The 15,826-nt window shown below is 47.1% G+C and overlaps 1 protein-coding gene across 1 annotated transcript; it reads right to left on the bottom strand.

Annotated features, from left to right (window-relative positions):
- Positions 1 to 4,819: 4,819 nt before the first annotated feature.
- PROK2 (prokineticin 2) lies at positions 4,820 to 12,514 on the bottom strand. Its single transcript, XM_042013975.1, has 3 exons — positions 12,393 to 12,514; positions 8,665 to 8,790; positions 4,820 to 5,762 (listed from the first exon to the last, which is right to left on the bottom strand). Exons 1-3 carry the CDS (start codon positions 12,501 to 12,503, stop codon positions 5,637 to 5,639), a joined length of 363 nt encoding a protein of 120 aa, XP_041869909.1. The 5' UTR covers positions 12,504 to 12,514; the 3' UTR covers positions 4,820 to 5,636.
- Between the last annotated feature and the right edge of the window lie 3,312 nt (positions 12,515 to 15,826).

The following is a 15,826-nucleotide window of genomic DNA, read 5'->3' as shown; positions in this document are numbered from 1 at the left end:
AGAAAAGAAATTGGAGAGGAAAAAATTAAAAACCTACTAATTTGACAGGATGCAGTGAAATTTTTGGAAAGAATGAGAGTGTTGGCAGCTGCCTCACTGGTGCCTTTCCCTGAGCTGGCCCTTCTGGCAGGTCCCATGGAAGAGGTTAGAGGTGTGCTCTGCTGCCTGGGCTCCCATGTAGCCTGGAGGAGTAAATAAAGGGTGAATCCTGCAACCCCTGGAATTAATACCAGCTTTGCTGGTTTGCAAACTCCTTGCAGCAAGAGCCACATCCTCCCATTCGCGGTGATAGAGCCACAAATCTCTGCGTGAAATGACATGGGGGCACTCACATGTGCAAGAGAAAAAGTAAATAAAGAGGACCCAGCCCTGCTTGCTGGGCTGGAACCAGGCCATATTTTCAGTCTGCTTCTGCACTGCATTACAGCCTTGGGATTTACAAAGCCACATTACACTTAAGAGCAGATTGAATCCTTTCCATGTGTTACAATGCTGTGGTGAAGGCACGATACTGGAGTTCGGGAGACCTGGTGAAATTCCCAGCCCAGGAAGAGATACACTGCCCAAGCAGAGCAGTGCAGAGCTCCAAAGCCCGTCCTTCCTATACCGTGTGCTGGGATGCAGTGCAAGGACAGCATTGCATCCCAGGCTAGCTCAGGCTGCAGCGATGCAGGTGCTCGCTGAGTACAGCACAGACACTTGCTTTATATGGTCTGTGAGATTTGTAAACTTCTGGGGGCAGGGATATGCCTGTAACACGCTGATACCTGGTGCCACGGTACAGTGGAGCGTCAGTCTGGAATGCTCTGGGCACTCCAGGCACACAATTAACATGCACAGAACTTGCCAGGTAAATTGGGTTTTGCACAGGAGACTTTCTGTCCTTTTGACACTGTGCATGCCTTCATTTTCTACCCCACTAAGCTGCTCACACTCAGGGTTTTGGGAAACCCCTGCCGCAGGGGTGTTTACAGGTGTGCCCTATGGTTATATTGCTCTTTCCTCCTCTCCTGCACACTTTGCTGTCAGCCTGCATTGTACTCCTTGTCACAAAACAAGCTGCCATCCATCCTCCTCCCTCCAGTGCACCAGGATTACTCAGCTTCAGCCCTTAACATCCAGCCTTTCCCAGCCCCGATGACCAGGCAGAGTGACCCAAAGGCTGCCACCATCTTCCAAGGCAGACGTGTCATATGGGGGCACTTGCCCTGCCAAATCATTGGAATGTGTCCTTCTGCACTGGGCTGGGTCTGCCTGCACTCAAGACTCTCCTTGAGAAGCCACAGGTGATTTGCTGATGTGCATTAAACTCATCTCCATTCCTGTGCTCAGAATTATTGATTAGTCTAACGACTGTACCCCTGCTGGTTTGCCATTTCATATCTTTCTAACAGAGAAACACACATTGATTTTGCTGTTATCAAAATCCTCTTGCATTTGCACAGTCTATTCTCTTCCTGCAATTTTCTAATTCCTTCTGGAAAACATGTTACACATTGTCAAGATCAAATTCCTGAGACATCTTGTTTAAATCAAGGGATTCTTAGCACCTTCTGTTTCTTTTGAATATCCATCTGTGCAGAAACAACTAATCCCAGAGCTACTGGGGCATGGGGGGGCACTGGCAACGACCTCAGTCTGGGGTCACACTTGCTGGTATCATCCTTTGGTTTGGTGGGTTGCGCTGATGAGGAAAATTAGCAGGTACCTCTCGATGAGGAATGTTATATGATCATCAAACACATTAGAGTTTTGGGGTCACACGTTTCCCACACCACTACAAACTAAAAATAAAAAGAATAATCACATCTCTTATCTTAAAATGTTCTCCATAGAGGTATACATTATTCCCTTTTAACATCTCAAACACCATGGTAACCTTCAGCCAACTAATCTCCTTTCAATTACTGGTTCTGTAAAACCAGGATTTGGTTAGGGTGACCTGTCTTTTCTGTATAGACCCATCCAGATTTGAGTCCCGTCCCCCTGCCACGCAACCAGAATAATTTACTTTTGTGTCCCCTCCTCCTCAAAGACTTGTAACGTTGTTTTTTTAAAGTGGCGGAATTGCCCAGGGGTGAATTGTGGGCAGGAAGATGCAGATGAAGCAGAGTTTCAGCTGGGCTTTCTGGTGCTCAGCAGCAGAGCCTTCCCTGAAGTCCCCCAGGCTCACAGGTGTGTGCTGGCTCAGCCAGCTGTGCGCCCTCAAACCCCAAACACCTTGCTTCCCCTTTCCTAACAAGCATGTAATCAAATTAAGGGAGCAACTCACTATATGTGGTGGTGCCCTTTCCTGCAAGGGCTCTCTGCTAACCCAAAATCTGGCAATAAACATGGAAACTTCTCCAGTGTGGTGGGGTATCAACATTATTTTATAGCATGTCTATAATATCAATATTCATATAATATTAAAAATTAATGCACATATTTCTATTAATCATTAATGAAATTACTGCAATATTAATAAAGTTAAAACACACGTTGGCACAGATCTCCTAAGTGGAGTGAATAAAGGGAAGTGTTTAAACCAGTCTCTCTCTTTACAAGCAGTATGTACTGGGGAATGAGGCTTCTTCTGTGCACCTAGGAGGTTCCAGGGCTGCACAAGTTCTGTTCTGTTTTCTCATCTGATTTCTCCTGCAAGGGCCTGTCCCCTTCCCTTGCTCCAAGGTGGGTGAGGAAGCTGTCCCTGGCCTGAGATAATTTCCAGGATGATTCTGGCGCAAACTGAGCAGCACAGGGGGCTGCAGGAAACTTTTCGTGGCAGGGCTGGCTTGAGGCTGGCCACCTTTTCCATGGGTCATCTTGAGTCATTTGCTGTGCTCCTCAAGACAAAAGCTGGCTGCAGGGAAAAGCAGGAGGGAATGCATGGCCATTCACATTTGGAAATACTCGTGGTCACTGGTTTGCCTATTATCAGTGTAAAGCAAAAGTAGAGGGTGCCCTCTCAGCCCCTTCCACTGCAGAAAGAAATTAAAGGGACTTTGCAGATGTGCTTGGGAGAGGAAACCTCCCCTAGGGTGGGAGAAAAGATAATTGATTAGGGCAGAGTTTAGGAAATAACGGGGATGCAAAAAGCTTAATCTTCCTTCCAGAATGATTCTCTCAAATCAACTAACCTCCATTGTGAGTGTCAATTAATGGAAATTAAATTACTAAAAGGGGAGTCGTAATAATTGTTGCCAAGTGAATATAGTGGGGATGTAGGACAGTGAGGTTTTGCCTTTATCTCCCCTACATCATTAGGGAAGGTGTGGAGAAGCCCCTGAAGGACAAGTATGGGATAATGCTTCTCTCAAAGCTGCACCATCCAAATACCCTGTCCAGGAGTGTCTGCAGGACATGAGAACTTCCACTTGCTATAGATGGTGTGAACTTTGAACTCATGTAATTGGGGCTGTTCTCATTACCCAGATAAATGCTTAATCCCACAAGTTAATCGGCACAAATTACAACTACAAAGTTGCTCTGCTCTTGTCTGATAAACTCTCCTAGGATTTCAGTTTGGCAGGTCTGAGGCAGTCCTTAGATATAATTGTCCACTCATTGACAATGATATAAACCAGGATTACTGCCTTCAGTGGAGTCACTGGTGAATTATGCCAGCAGGAGATGAGGAGCAGGGCTACTGTTTCCTGCTATGGTTCATTTTTTGTGCTCTGATTAAAAAAAATGGAGCAGGAGATGGGACACATGCACATTTGGACTGCTCCTATTTTTCTTCTTGATTTCGTGTAAATTGAAGTCCATGATTTTGAGCTTATTTTGTAGGGACAGACATGGACAGAAAAGTGTTCCTCCTCTGCAAGCCCAGACTTTGTGGGTGCACGGGGTGTTTGGGGAGCCCCCCTATTTAGTGGCGGTGATAGGATCAGCCTTGGAGTTTGGTTTTTAATCCAGGTTATGGGAATTTCTGCAGTGCATGGGAATGATTTGGCCTTTCACCAGCCCTTTGGGCTAGTGTTGAGCCCCTCTGAGACTTCAGATCTAATACAGGCACTTTGTACCTGATCACATTAATGCAAACCACATGTAATATTACCTTTTAGTGGCATGTCAGTATTTTTCTCTTCTGCTGCCACTTGCATAGCTGCTGTATCCCCACTGTAAAGGGGGAGACAAAATACAGAGGCATTGGAGAGGGTACCCTGGGGATGGGCTGTCTTGAGCCAGGAGGATGCAATCTCTCTCAAGACTTTTATTTTCCTAATATATACAGGATCCATGAGGATCTGGCAATAACCGATCCAGTTATTCTTTTCTGTCTCCCGAGGAAGGTTGTGGGGCCCAGTAGAAGGTACCTGGTAACTCACAGGGATATTTCTCCTCTAAGTAACACAGGTCTGGCCTGGATACAGTGTGCTCAGTTCTCCAACCTACCCATCTCCACCAGTAGCAAAGCACTGATTGTTGAAAGATGAATGCCTTCACTTTTCCAGTTCCAGCATATGTTTGCATGTCTGAGAGCAAGAAACGTGTGAATCTCACACAAACTATTGGAATTCCAGCTCTGGGGACTGGCAAGTAAATATGAAGTCACACAGTATTTCATAGAAAACCCACAAATCTTATGTTTGCTGGGCTAAAGTTGATCCTTTGAGGCATGAGCCAAGAAAAACCTCTCGTATTATTTACACCAAGATTCCTCCAAATTCTGAGACTGCAGCTTGATTGAGGAGTTCATGCCTTGTAAACTCCAAATTTCCCAAGAAGCAGCCAGAGGCACATAATCTTTTGCTAAGCTATCCACAAGGAGCTCTGCTAGCTTGGGTGAAATCAAGTGTGGGATAACAGATTACACTGAATAAAAACGAAAAACCACAGTGACAAAATAATGTTATAATATTAAAATAAGTCAAATCATACACTGCCATTATTCTGATACAGAATTTTTACACAGCAAATTTGATACATATACAAGAAGTCAGGCAGCCCATTACAATAAACCTCATTTTCTTTAATATAAACTACATCTTAATACATAGTTTGAGATGATCAGGTAGTTTTACACCAATTCAAGTAACAACTTCTCATCTTAGAATACTAAAATAACAAAATCTTTTAATGCTCTTGAATGTTGAAATGCTTTGGTTCCACCTGCCACTTTTTAAAAGTGTAAAAACTACATCTATTGGTTAAACCTTTACCCTAGATGTGCGCCTAACTTACAAATAAAATTATATTAATAATGATATGAAATGCAATGTAAATACAGTTCTTTTGGCAATTGTCATGTTCTTCACACTACGCAGTTATTCAACTCTCAGTTCAATTCAGGTATTCCAAAGTGTAAAAATGTGGCTAGATTTTTCCAAAACTGGCAATAAACTTGGATTTTTTCATTCTGGGGTTAAACTGGCCCATGAAGACTACAAAATGATTCAGGAATGGTCAAGCCCCTGCCCTCAGAAAGAGTTTTGCTCTAGCAGATGTCATTTTGCTACCCCAAAATGAAAGCATCCTCCACTGCGAGTCCCTCCTGAAAACCTTGGCCACAACAGCAGTGTCTCATCTCCAGCTGATGTTGGTGAGGCAGGAAAATGTGGTGAAGGGCTTCCCCTGGCTGGCCCTTTTTTGTCACAATAACGAGAGAACGAAAATACCGAGTGGCTCTTTCTGGTGCAGAACAGCTCCTGCTAAAAAAAGATGTCTTCTTTTCTGAAGTCCGGTAAACATTTGAACCTGCTGGGAGAAGTCCTCACGCAGGCCAGGCCCGGGAGGCACGGGCAGGTGTGGTGCATCCGCCGCCCAGAGAAGGGGACCTGGGGACAAAGCAAGGACGTCAGTGACAGGGAGAACCACAGCACTGGTGGCTGGGGGGATGGGATGGGAGGAATAGTGGGGCTATGGGGAATGCTGCCTAATTCCCTCTCTCCACAGCCAGAGATCCCCACGAGCTGCAGCACAGAGCAGATGGCAAAGCCAACCCTGTTGTACACCCTGGTCAAGCCACGGTTAAGAGCAGGATGTTAACAGTCCTGTTGCTGTGTAAATCTGCATCTGTGACACATGTTCTCCATTTACTCCTGTTTCATAAAGGAGTTTGTTGTGAAACTGCACTGGCCTTTAACACCACGTTAACAGCCACTGTGCAGGGCTTTCTGCATATCCTGAGTCGTGCCTTGTCACATGGCACAGAGCAGGACCTGGGAACCTTGGGATCCCGTGGTAATCAGGCTGGAAGGGACTTCTGGAGGTCACCTTGCCTGACCTCCCTTTGAGCAGGATCCTTTTCACCACAGGGCAGAGGTTTCTTATTTCATCCCACCCTCCTCCAGCCACATTGTGCTGCAGGGAGTACATATGGAGTACATTAGACAAATTTAATTGTGCCATGACGTGCACATGCACTGACACTCTTCAACAACTTGGTCACAAGCTCTGTTTCTTACAGGAGCCAAGCAGGACAGCCCAGTGGGAAATGTCTGGGAGCTCTGGTGCTGCCAGCTGGCAGCACACACTGAGGATTCCCTGGATGCAGCAAAGGAGGCACAGAGGTACAAAGCCACTGCTACCAGCCAGGCAGCCAGCCCTAATTCCCTCACTTCCAGATTTCTGTGTGGTTGGAGCCTAAAATTTTAATATTTCAAGATTTTCTTGTGTCAGTGTACAAATTTTGTCTTTGAGGAAGTCCTGCACAGTTCCCCGCGCATGGTGCCAAGCACCAGCCTGACTCCAGTGACAGCCCGCCGGGGGCAGGGGGTGGGCAGAGGGCTCACATCACCTGCAGTGCCCTGGGCCAGCACCAGCCTCCTGCCCAGCACTGTCTGAAGAGCAGCCCCAGTGCAAGGGATGCAGTGGGGTTCCCCATGCCACCCACCACAGCCCCTCTGCTCCGGTGTGAGCAGAGAGGCACCAACCACAGGTGCTGGGGACTCCGCGTGGGAATCGCTCCTTTGGGTGCCCACACACAGCACTGCAGCAAACCCCAAACCCTGAGCTCTCAGCCTTACAACAGCTCAGGTGATTTATTCAAAACATTCCACTTGCTGCAAGGAAATGTTCCTTTCAGCAGGACTCCCACGCTGCCAAAGATCACCTGCCTGGCCCTGCCTGCAAACCCTGCCTGGCCCTGCCTCAGACCCTGCCTCGAAATTCCAGCCGGACCTGCTAACGGCATCAGTCCATCACCATCTAGTTGTTGAGAACAAACTAGAAAGCAGAACCCCAAGTGCCAACCATCTTCTCCAGGAATTTCCAGGCTCCTCTGGAGGTCCCTGCGGTGCCATGGCCATTTGTGGTGCCTGCTTTTGACCTGTCCTGCAGGTAAATGAAAGGTTTTGGTGATCAGGGCACCCAGCTGCTCCCTACACAAGTATTTACTTGAGAGGAACCATTGAGCAAACCCTCCATCCTTAAAATAACCTCATTCCACGTTCTACAGTAAATCAATTTGCTTTGTGTTTCCCAGGAAGAGCAGTGGGGTGAGAAATCAAAAATCTAAAATTAACCTCATAAAGCTTATAAACATCGGTGACTAAGTTTGGGGTGGACAGGCATCTTCTCTGATTGTAATTATGCAAGCAATCAGCTTGAAATATATCAGACAGCTTAAATTATTGCCCAATAACAGTAAGTTCATAAAACCCTCTAGAAGACAATTTCTCTTATCCTAATCCGTGGTAATGGAAAAAGCCCTTACAAGAAAAACCTGCTACATTACATAGTAAAAATGTCAATTTGGTCCCCAATATCACAGCAGAAGTTTTAAAAATTTAACTGCAATAAAATAGAGCCTTAAACTTCCTAAAACTGAGAGAATAAACTGTAGATACTGAGCTGAGAAGCCAGGCCTTGGAAGAAACAGTGAGAGAGGCAGCTAACTAGCTGCACGTTTATGATCTGAATTTATTGCCTTGTATCTTTCACTTGCGATGACTCTTTGGGCTGTGCTCTTCCCTGAGGATGGCTCTGAAGACCACCAGGTTCTCAAGCTCCCTGGTACCATCCCATTCAGTCTTTTGTGTTTTAAATAAGCAGCTTTTTTCAGACTGCATATAAAATACATAATTATATAGCCTTAAAGAAATGTACTTGTTAAAATAATTGTATTAATAATACTGTGTATCACCTAAAAATGTACTAGTATGTAACTGGTGTTAGATATGTGTGTGTGTATTTATGTATACATACATGGATATTTGAAATTAATAGGTAGAATAGAAACAAAGAGAGCCTGTGGGGAGTTAACTCCAAGTGTGTGTCAACACCTTCTCAGTGCACCAAGTGTCCCAGCACTAGCTGGTGATGTTTTTATACTTGTGACAGGATCTTGTCCACTGGCACTGGGGTCGGTGGCACTTGCTGTGTTCCTGAGCACCCGAGCAAGGATTGGCAAGGCTGGGCTGGGGAACTGCTAACACTGTTTTGGATCACGTAACGAAACAAAGCAGCTACAACAAACTAATAAGAAAACAATCTGGGAAGCGTGTAGTGCTTTCAAGTGCTTTCATCCTCTGATTCTCTTTAACATAATTCTGACAGTAATGTGCTCCCTTACGTAGGTACCTTCATCGCTGTTCCCATACAGATACAAGTGTCTGGATATTGTAAGGAATGGGGAGTTTCCCTGCCTTTCCACCACGTTGTAGTTTTTATGCCATGTGACGTACAGCTCAGGACATTCCTGCTGCAGCCCCACAGCCCCCCCGGTGACATACTCACTCTGTGACTCAAGGGATGGCACTCGTCTCCCAGGTTTCCCATCGGGGTGCACATCCTCAGGCTGCGGATCCAGAGGCTGATGGCACAGCACATCCCGCCTCCGCACTGCTGGTCTCGGTCGCAGGCCTGGAGTTCAACACAGCATTAAGCAAATTAAATTAATAATAAATGTAGTCCAGAAATAGGACAGATCAGGTGCTCAGAAGCTGCCTCTGGCACCCCATAAGTTATCATGGCTCATTAAGGCTGGATAATAAGATTTAAGGCTGATTTGCAATACTTGTGTCTCCCATGGATTGGAACGTGGAGGCTGCTGGCACATTTCGGAGTTGAGAGCGGGTTGTTTAAAGCCAGGACCACACACAGAGCTGCTCGGGGCCAAACCCAGGACTGTCAGTGATTTATAGTCCCAACTTCTGAGCACTGATAGACCATGGCACGTGCCACTTGCTTTCCCAGCTCCCAGATCGGTGCCTGAGTGAGCTCAGGCAGGAGCAAGGAGCAACTGCACTAAACTTGTCACCAAAAAGAGTCCCAAAAAGAGTCACCTAACCAGTCTTATGGAGGAGCTAAGATAGGAAATCATCCATTAATTTAATGACTTTAAAGTAACTATTCCTTCTAATTTCACATGACAATATCATGGTTGTGAGTGCCTTTGCAAAACTGCACGATAGTTTGGTTAGAGAAGTCCAAGTGGAAGTAGCTAAAATAAGAGTTTAAATCTGGATTCTGTGGTTATTATCTAGAATTACATGTAGCTAGAAGAGGTCTTAAGAAAAGCTTTGCGTAAGTGTCCACATCCAAAAAATTGCTGCTGTGGTAGCATTCCCCTTCAAGGGAGGCAAAAAATATTTTAGCCACTTACCCAGTACAGCTTAGATAAGCAAAAACCAAAATGCAAACTAGTGGGTATGTTTTAAAACCCACAAACCATGAAGAGCAATTGACATATTAGGGTTTGAAAACAAGTTACTGCAATCTTTCAGTTAATTTTTAATCAAAAGCTTATATGGATTTAATGCAAAACCCAGTCTCCTTTCTCCAGTGAGGAATGCCATCAGTTAAAGGTTCTGCTTACACCCCAAATGTAAGCTTGATTAACTCACTGCTCTTGGTGTCTGACAGCAGCAGTGAGAGACCGAAGTAACTGGTCAGCACTACGTAAATGGGAAACTCATAAAGAGTACGTAAATTATGATAACAGCTCTGGGGAAGACGCATATCAGAGTAAACATGCTCTTGAGGGAAAAACTCACTGATCTCACCTTGGGATTTACATGATAAATAACTAGACTGTACTCACTGGGTAAATACTCCACTGACCAGCAGAAGCCAGATCAAAATACATGTTTAAAGATCAGCCAGTAATTTAGGAAGAAGCTGTTGCGTTAGGATCACTATTAAATCGTGTGTGTGAATCAAACAACTCCTAAACACAGAGCTCTGTGCTGCAGGTAAGCCCAAACACAGAGCATTTACTTCTAAGACTAATATGGCCATAAAACCACGACTCCTGCCTGCCAGGCAGATAACGTTCACTTTCTGACCTCTCTCTAAAAAAAAAGCACTCTAATGATCTTATTTTGCCCTGGTCACAAATAAAAATGCAGGTCCAGTGATTTTGGCTGCCCCCGGCACACCAGTGCCCACTGCTCAGCTGGAGTCACAGGCTCTGCTGTTTCTCACCTGTCAGCTCCTGACTCCCTTTTTTTCCTCAGTTATATATCTCAAACCCCATCCATCTCTGTGGGCCTGGTCCTGGGGTGAAGTGCCACTCAGTTGAAAAACACGCCCGAGTATGTTCTACCAAGCAAGGGTCTCTATGTTCAGGCTGAACAATTTCTTTCTAAAACTCACACGCACATATTTACCTCTGGCAGAACTTTTAAGGCTCCCTTTCAAAAAATGGGTGATGAGTATTGAAAATATTCAACCCAAGTGCTCCAGCCTGCTCATCTGCAATGTGTGATTCCTGCTGCTACTCCTGATCTCCGAACACCACATGAGCACCTCATTTAAACACGGTTTCTGGAAAATCAGCCCAAGAATATGTCCCAGGTGAAATGCCAGCTGCAAAGGCAACTGGTGTCAGCACAGGAACCACCACTGAAGTGAGGAAAGTTTTTAAAAAGTCCTTAAATTGCAAAGGAAAAACATCTTGCAGGCTCAGAGGTTGGGGAACACCTACGTCAGCTCTCATCTGAGATTTGCCCATTCATCAAAAGCCAAAAATGCATCAAAGTGATTTAAGCAGAAATGCTCTGCAATAGTTAATAAAGTAACATTTTCTAGTTCTAATCTATTTTTACTTTTTGAATCTGCTTTGTCCTTGATCTATTATTCAGTGCCTCACAACTACTTTATTTAATGGATTAATTATGCTTTAAAGGTGTAGCCACAACTCTAATAACAGATAAACTTCTCCTCCATTGCTAGGAATGTTTCTACTTAAAAGAAACTTGAAATCCTCAAATACTAAAAAATTCCTTCACATTCTCTGCTCTAAAAAAAATAATCAGTCCTGGGAACTGATCTGACTTCCAGAAAAATGCCCATGAGCTGTTTCATGGACTTTAGGGATCTGGACAGGGAGCCTGGACAGCCACAGAGAAATCTGCTGCTGTGAGTGCAACTTCTGATGGTTACAAAAGACATGTAAGCTCTCAAAGGAATACAAGCACTGGGTTATTAATCCAAAGCAAACACTTTAAAAGAATGATTTTACTTTAGAGTGATGCAACGCTTTGGGTTGAATAACGTCTTTAGGAAAAAAGTATTTTCACAACCAGAGTAGATCTTGAGTTTAAAAACAATGACAACAGAGACTTATTTGCAAGGGGTGGCTATTGAGGGGGGAAAGCAGCACAGTCATAGCCAAAGAAAGAAGAAGGAAAGCAGCATTTTATGAGGGTTGTAATCCTGCCCTATACACAGAGGGGCTGGAGGAACTTGGGGTGCACAGTGGGCAGCGCAGTGCCCTGAGCCAGACCATCCCAGAGCAGGTTTGGGGACAGCTGGGGCTGCATGGGGGAGAGAGGAGACAGCAGACAGCTCCAGCCCTGGAAAAACAGCAGGAATATCTGCACACTCCCGGACCAGCCTGGAGACAACCTCTCCGAGTCCAGGCGTCCCTCACCCCAAAGGAACAGACCCCACGTTGCGGCATCCCCGCACCTCAGAGACCCAGGCATTGCTCACCGCAGACACTGACACATCCTGACATTACTCTCCGCAGAGAGACCCCCAGGCTCCGATACCGCTTAATCAGGAGAGACCCGCAGCCCCGAGCATCCCTCACCCCTGGAGAGATGCCACGTCCCGATATCACTTATCCCAGACGGACCCCCAAGCCCTGTCATCTCTCATCACCTGGCTTTCCCTCCCACGTCCTCGTTATCACTTATCCCAGCTCCGGCCATCCGTCACCGCACTCGAGACCGCTCCGTCCTGGCATCACCGATTGCGGACAGACCCCGAGTCTCGGCAGCGCTCACCCAGAGAGAGACCAGCCCCGGGCATCCCGCACGGCAGAGCACTCCCCTCTCTCCTGGCATGTCTTATCCCGGGAGGCTCTCCCCAGTCCCGCTATCACTCCCCGCGAACAAACCCCGGCTCCCGTCCCCGCTGCCGCGGCGGAGCCCTCCCGCCCCCGCAGCCCCGGCCAGCCCCAGCCCGCCCGGTGCCGGCTCCCGTCGGTGCCGTCGGTGCCGAGCGGCGGCGCTCACCCCGGTGATGACGGCGCCGTGCCCCGCGGCCAGCAGCAGCAGCAGCAGCAGCAGCACCGGCAGCGGCAGGGGCAGGGGCAGCGCCGGCGGGGCTCCGCGCAGGCTCCGCATGGTGCGGTGCCGCGGCCCGGCGCTCCCCGCGGGCGCGGTGCGGCGCAGCGGAGCCGGGCTCGGCGGCCGTCCCGGCGTTATAAAGCCGGGGCTGAGTCACCCCCGCCCGGCAGCGTCGCGGCCGCGGGCGCCGTGCGCACACACCGCGCCCAGGTGCGCGGCCGCGGGCCGAGGGGCGGGGGCGGCGCGCAGGGATGGGGGCAGCCCGGGGCTGGCTGAAGGAACATCCCACAGCCTGATGGGGACGTCCTGCGTCGGGTCTGGGCGGCCTGGGCTTCGCGGGAAATATCCCACAGCGCGTCTGGGGGAACGTCCCAGGGCCGGCGTGCGGTCATCTCATAGCAGGGCTGGGGGGGAAGGAACACCCTACAGCAGGTCTCGAGGACATCCAACAGCATGATGGGGACAATCCGCAGCAAGTCGAGGACAGCACACAGCAGATCCACAGGAGATCCTGCTGAAGGAGGAGGTAATCCAGAGCAGGTCAGAGCACATCCCACAGTGGGGCAGTGGTAGCCCACAGCCACTGGAGCCAGCTTGTACTGGTGCCCATGTCCCCTCTGCTCGTGTGTCTCAAGCTCCCTGGCCTGCAGCAGACCCAGGTCTGATGTTGCCCCTGGAACAGACACCACCTGCAGCTCCCAATCCAACCTCTGCTGACAGATGGCAGAGCTGTGGACATGGCTGTGGGGGGACACAGAGGCTACGCCTCATTTTGTCTGGGGCAGAGCAACATCAAAGCAAACATGCCCCACAGTCCCGGTAAGAATTGGACCAATCCCTGTTCCTGCTGGAAGCCCAGAACCCCTTTGAATTCATGTTCTCCTGTGGTTCTCCCCTCCTTGCCACAGGCAGTTCCTGCCCCGGCCTGAGCCCTCCCGGCTCCCACGGCACCCAGGGGCACAAGAGGAAAACAGCTCTCTTCTTCAGCAGGGCTGGCTCCCACCAAAGATCCATGGGAAGATGGTGAGAAGAAGGAGCACTGGGAGCAGGGAGCCCCATTTCAGACCCAGTACACCGCTGGCTCCTTCCAGCACTAATGGTCTCATGGTCTCAGTGAGCTCCTGTTTCTACATGCACACCACTGAAATTTAGCACAAACCAAGATGTAACCACTAACGGTGGTACCTTTGGGCACCTCCGTCCCCTGTGAAGAGCATCAGAGCCCCGTTCGATCACTAAAACATAAGCAGTGTTTCCTTCCCTGCTTCTCTCACTGTTTTCCTTCTCTATTTTCCTTACTTTTCCAGCTCTTTATGCTTCTCTTTCCCTTTCTTCTCCCTCCTAACTCCCTTTTTGTCCCTTTTCCTGCCTCTCTGTTCCCACTTCCATCTCTCTGGGCCCTTTGCGCTGCTCCCCTCCTCCAGCGTGTCCCGCTCTCACAAGTAGGTCCCTTTCCCCCACAGATTTTTCAATTTATATTTTTGCTCCAACTGGGAAGGCTGAGCCTTTGCAGAGCCCACATTTCCCTGAGGCCTCAGCCAGTCTCCCTCATTGACTGAGGCGAGTCTGAGCGCAGCTGCAGGGGAGCAGTAACACACCGAGTGTCTCGCGCGCTCCCGCTCGGTTCAGTCCCGGTCAGGAGCTGTCGAATCGATTCCTTAGTGGCCTCCCCTCGGGGGGTCAGTCTGTCTGGAGGTGTTTTCATTACAAACGTGGCCTTTTTGGGTGCTTACGGTTATTTTGTACAAGTGCTCCCAAGACAAATATGGGCTGAGTAAATAGAGCCTTACTCCAAGGATGCTTTAAAAGCAAATTGGGATAAGCCAATTTTGATGTGAGAGGATTAAAAATAACTGGGATGTATCCTTAGCTGTTGTAAACTCATGTTGCTGCCTGAAGCATCGGCAGTTTAAATCAGGTGAAGGGATTAGCTTGTTTTAAATTTTATTTGTATCCTAGAAATTAAAAATAAATGGAAGCCAGGAATGATTATTTGCACAATCTCCAGGTGCCCAGAACTTTTAAAAACAAATCATCACTTTCAGTTCTAAACCTCCTGATCTTCTAAAAACACTGTAAAATTGAGGAGAAATAATAAGGGGGAAGAGAAGAATTTTGTGCAGGTTTGTGTCGACTCAGTCATTTCTTGTAAAAACCATTTGACATAAAAAGTATCATTCATGAAAGGTTGTCAGTCCTGAGCCTGGAAGGGCAGCATTATACATTACAATGGGGATGCTATAGACTTAATAGAAGCCACCCTAATGTGTACAGTCTTACTACCAACTTGTGCTAAAACTGGTTTGCTATCAGAAGAGACCTTGCACTTCTATATGGCCTTTGCGTGATTACAAAATTGTAATGAAATATTAATCAATTCCAATTATATCATTCCTGTTCTTAAAGAAAAGGTGAAAGTTGAGGAGAGGACTTTCTGAATTTCAGTGTCATTACAATTGGTTTACTGCAAAAGCAGTAAAAATCCACAACATGTCTTAAATGTAAATCTTCACATTGCCCATCTCGTGAATGCACCACAGTTTCAGAAGTTCTTTTATTTCTTCGATCCACTTTGAAGAGTAGCTTCATATTACTTTTCTTCGTTTAAAAGGGTTTTTGCGTAGTTGGGTTTTTACTGAACAAATTCATTCTGAAACATGTGACATTTCTCTCTGTATCCTTTCAGTCTTTGCTGGTACAGGACCAAGAGCACCCCGTAGGGCACCTGGGGTCAGCACAGGGCAGAAACAACTCTCCAGCCTCTTTTGCTTTATCACAATAAGCACAGTGTACCGTCCCCAATCCTCCACACAAATACTTGTCCACTGACACCCCTGATACTGCTCTGGTATAAAGGAATCTACCCCAGAAGAACCTTTTTCCTTCCATATGGGAGCACCCAGCAGGAGGATCCAGTGTAGCCACCTGTGGGCAAAGCTGCAGTGGAGGTCCAGCTCTGGCTGTGCTTGGGAAGGGTTTGGCTTTTTCCCAAGAGGGAACTCCAAAAGTCCCATTTTCAGATTGCCTTCACAAATCCAGTAAACATCTTCCACCATAAAAATTCTAATATCAGAATTAGGAAACATCACCCTGAATTAATCACAATATTTTAGACTTGACACAGTATGACAATGATTATACAAAAGCCCCGAGCTGCTTTAAGAGTCTGGAGTGAAATACCTGTTTTTAGCTTTCAGTGCAGTTGGTGGGTCTCTCTGGTTCTTCTTAAAGCCTCAATTCTACTGAACACTATCTAGGAGTAGGCATTAAAATAATTATTTGGCCTGTTCAAGTGATAAAGCACTACAGAGTTTACAGAATTTTGAAGACTGAGAATGTGAATACATCCTCTATCTAAAAAGATAATTTTCTCATAAAAG

The sequence above is a fragment of the Corvus kubaryi genome, unplaced genomic scaffold (assembly GCF_017639235.1).
Source record: "Corvus kubaryi isolate FWS band 111438036 unplaced genomic scaffold, C.kubaryi_AGA036_p1.0 136, whole genome shotgun sequence".
Taxonomy (NCBI): Eukaryota; Metazoa; Chordata; class Aves; order Passeriformes; family Corvidae; genus Corvus; species Corvus kubaryi.
This window is presented reverse-complemented; position numbering and strand designations above follow the sequence as displayed.

What these genes read in the sequence shown, in the direction of transcription:
- PROK2 (XM_042013975.1), bottom strand. Translation starts at nt 12,503, where the DNA reads ATGCGGAGCCTGCGCGGAGCCCCGCCGGCGCTGCCCCTGCCCCTGCCG. An exon ending in ACGGCGCCGTCATCACCGGG is followed by an intron (nt 8,791 to 12,392) that starts GTGAGCGCCGCC and finishes GTTGAACTCCAG; the next exon opens with GCCTGCGACCGAGACCAGCA. An exon ending in GCCATCCCTTGAGTCACAGA is followed by an intron (nt 5,763 to 8,664) that starts GTGAGTATGTCA and finishes CTTTGTCCCCAG; the next exon opens with GTCCCCTTCTCTGGGCGGCG.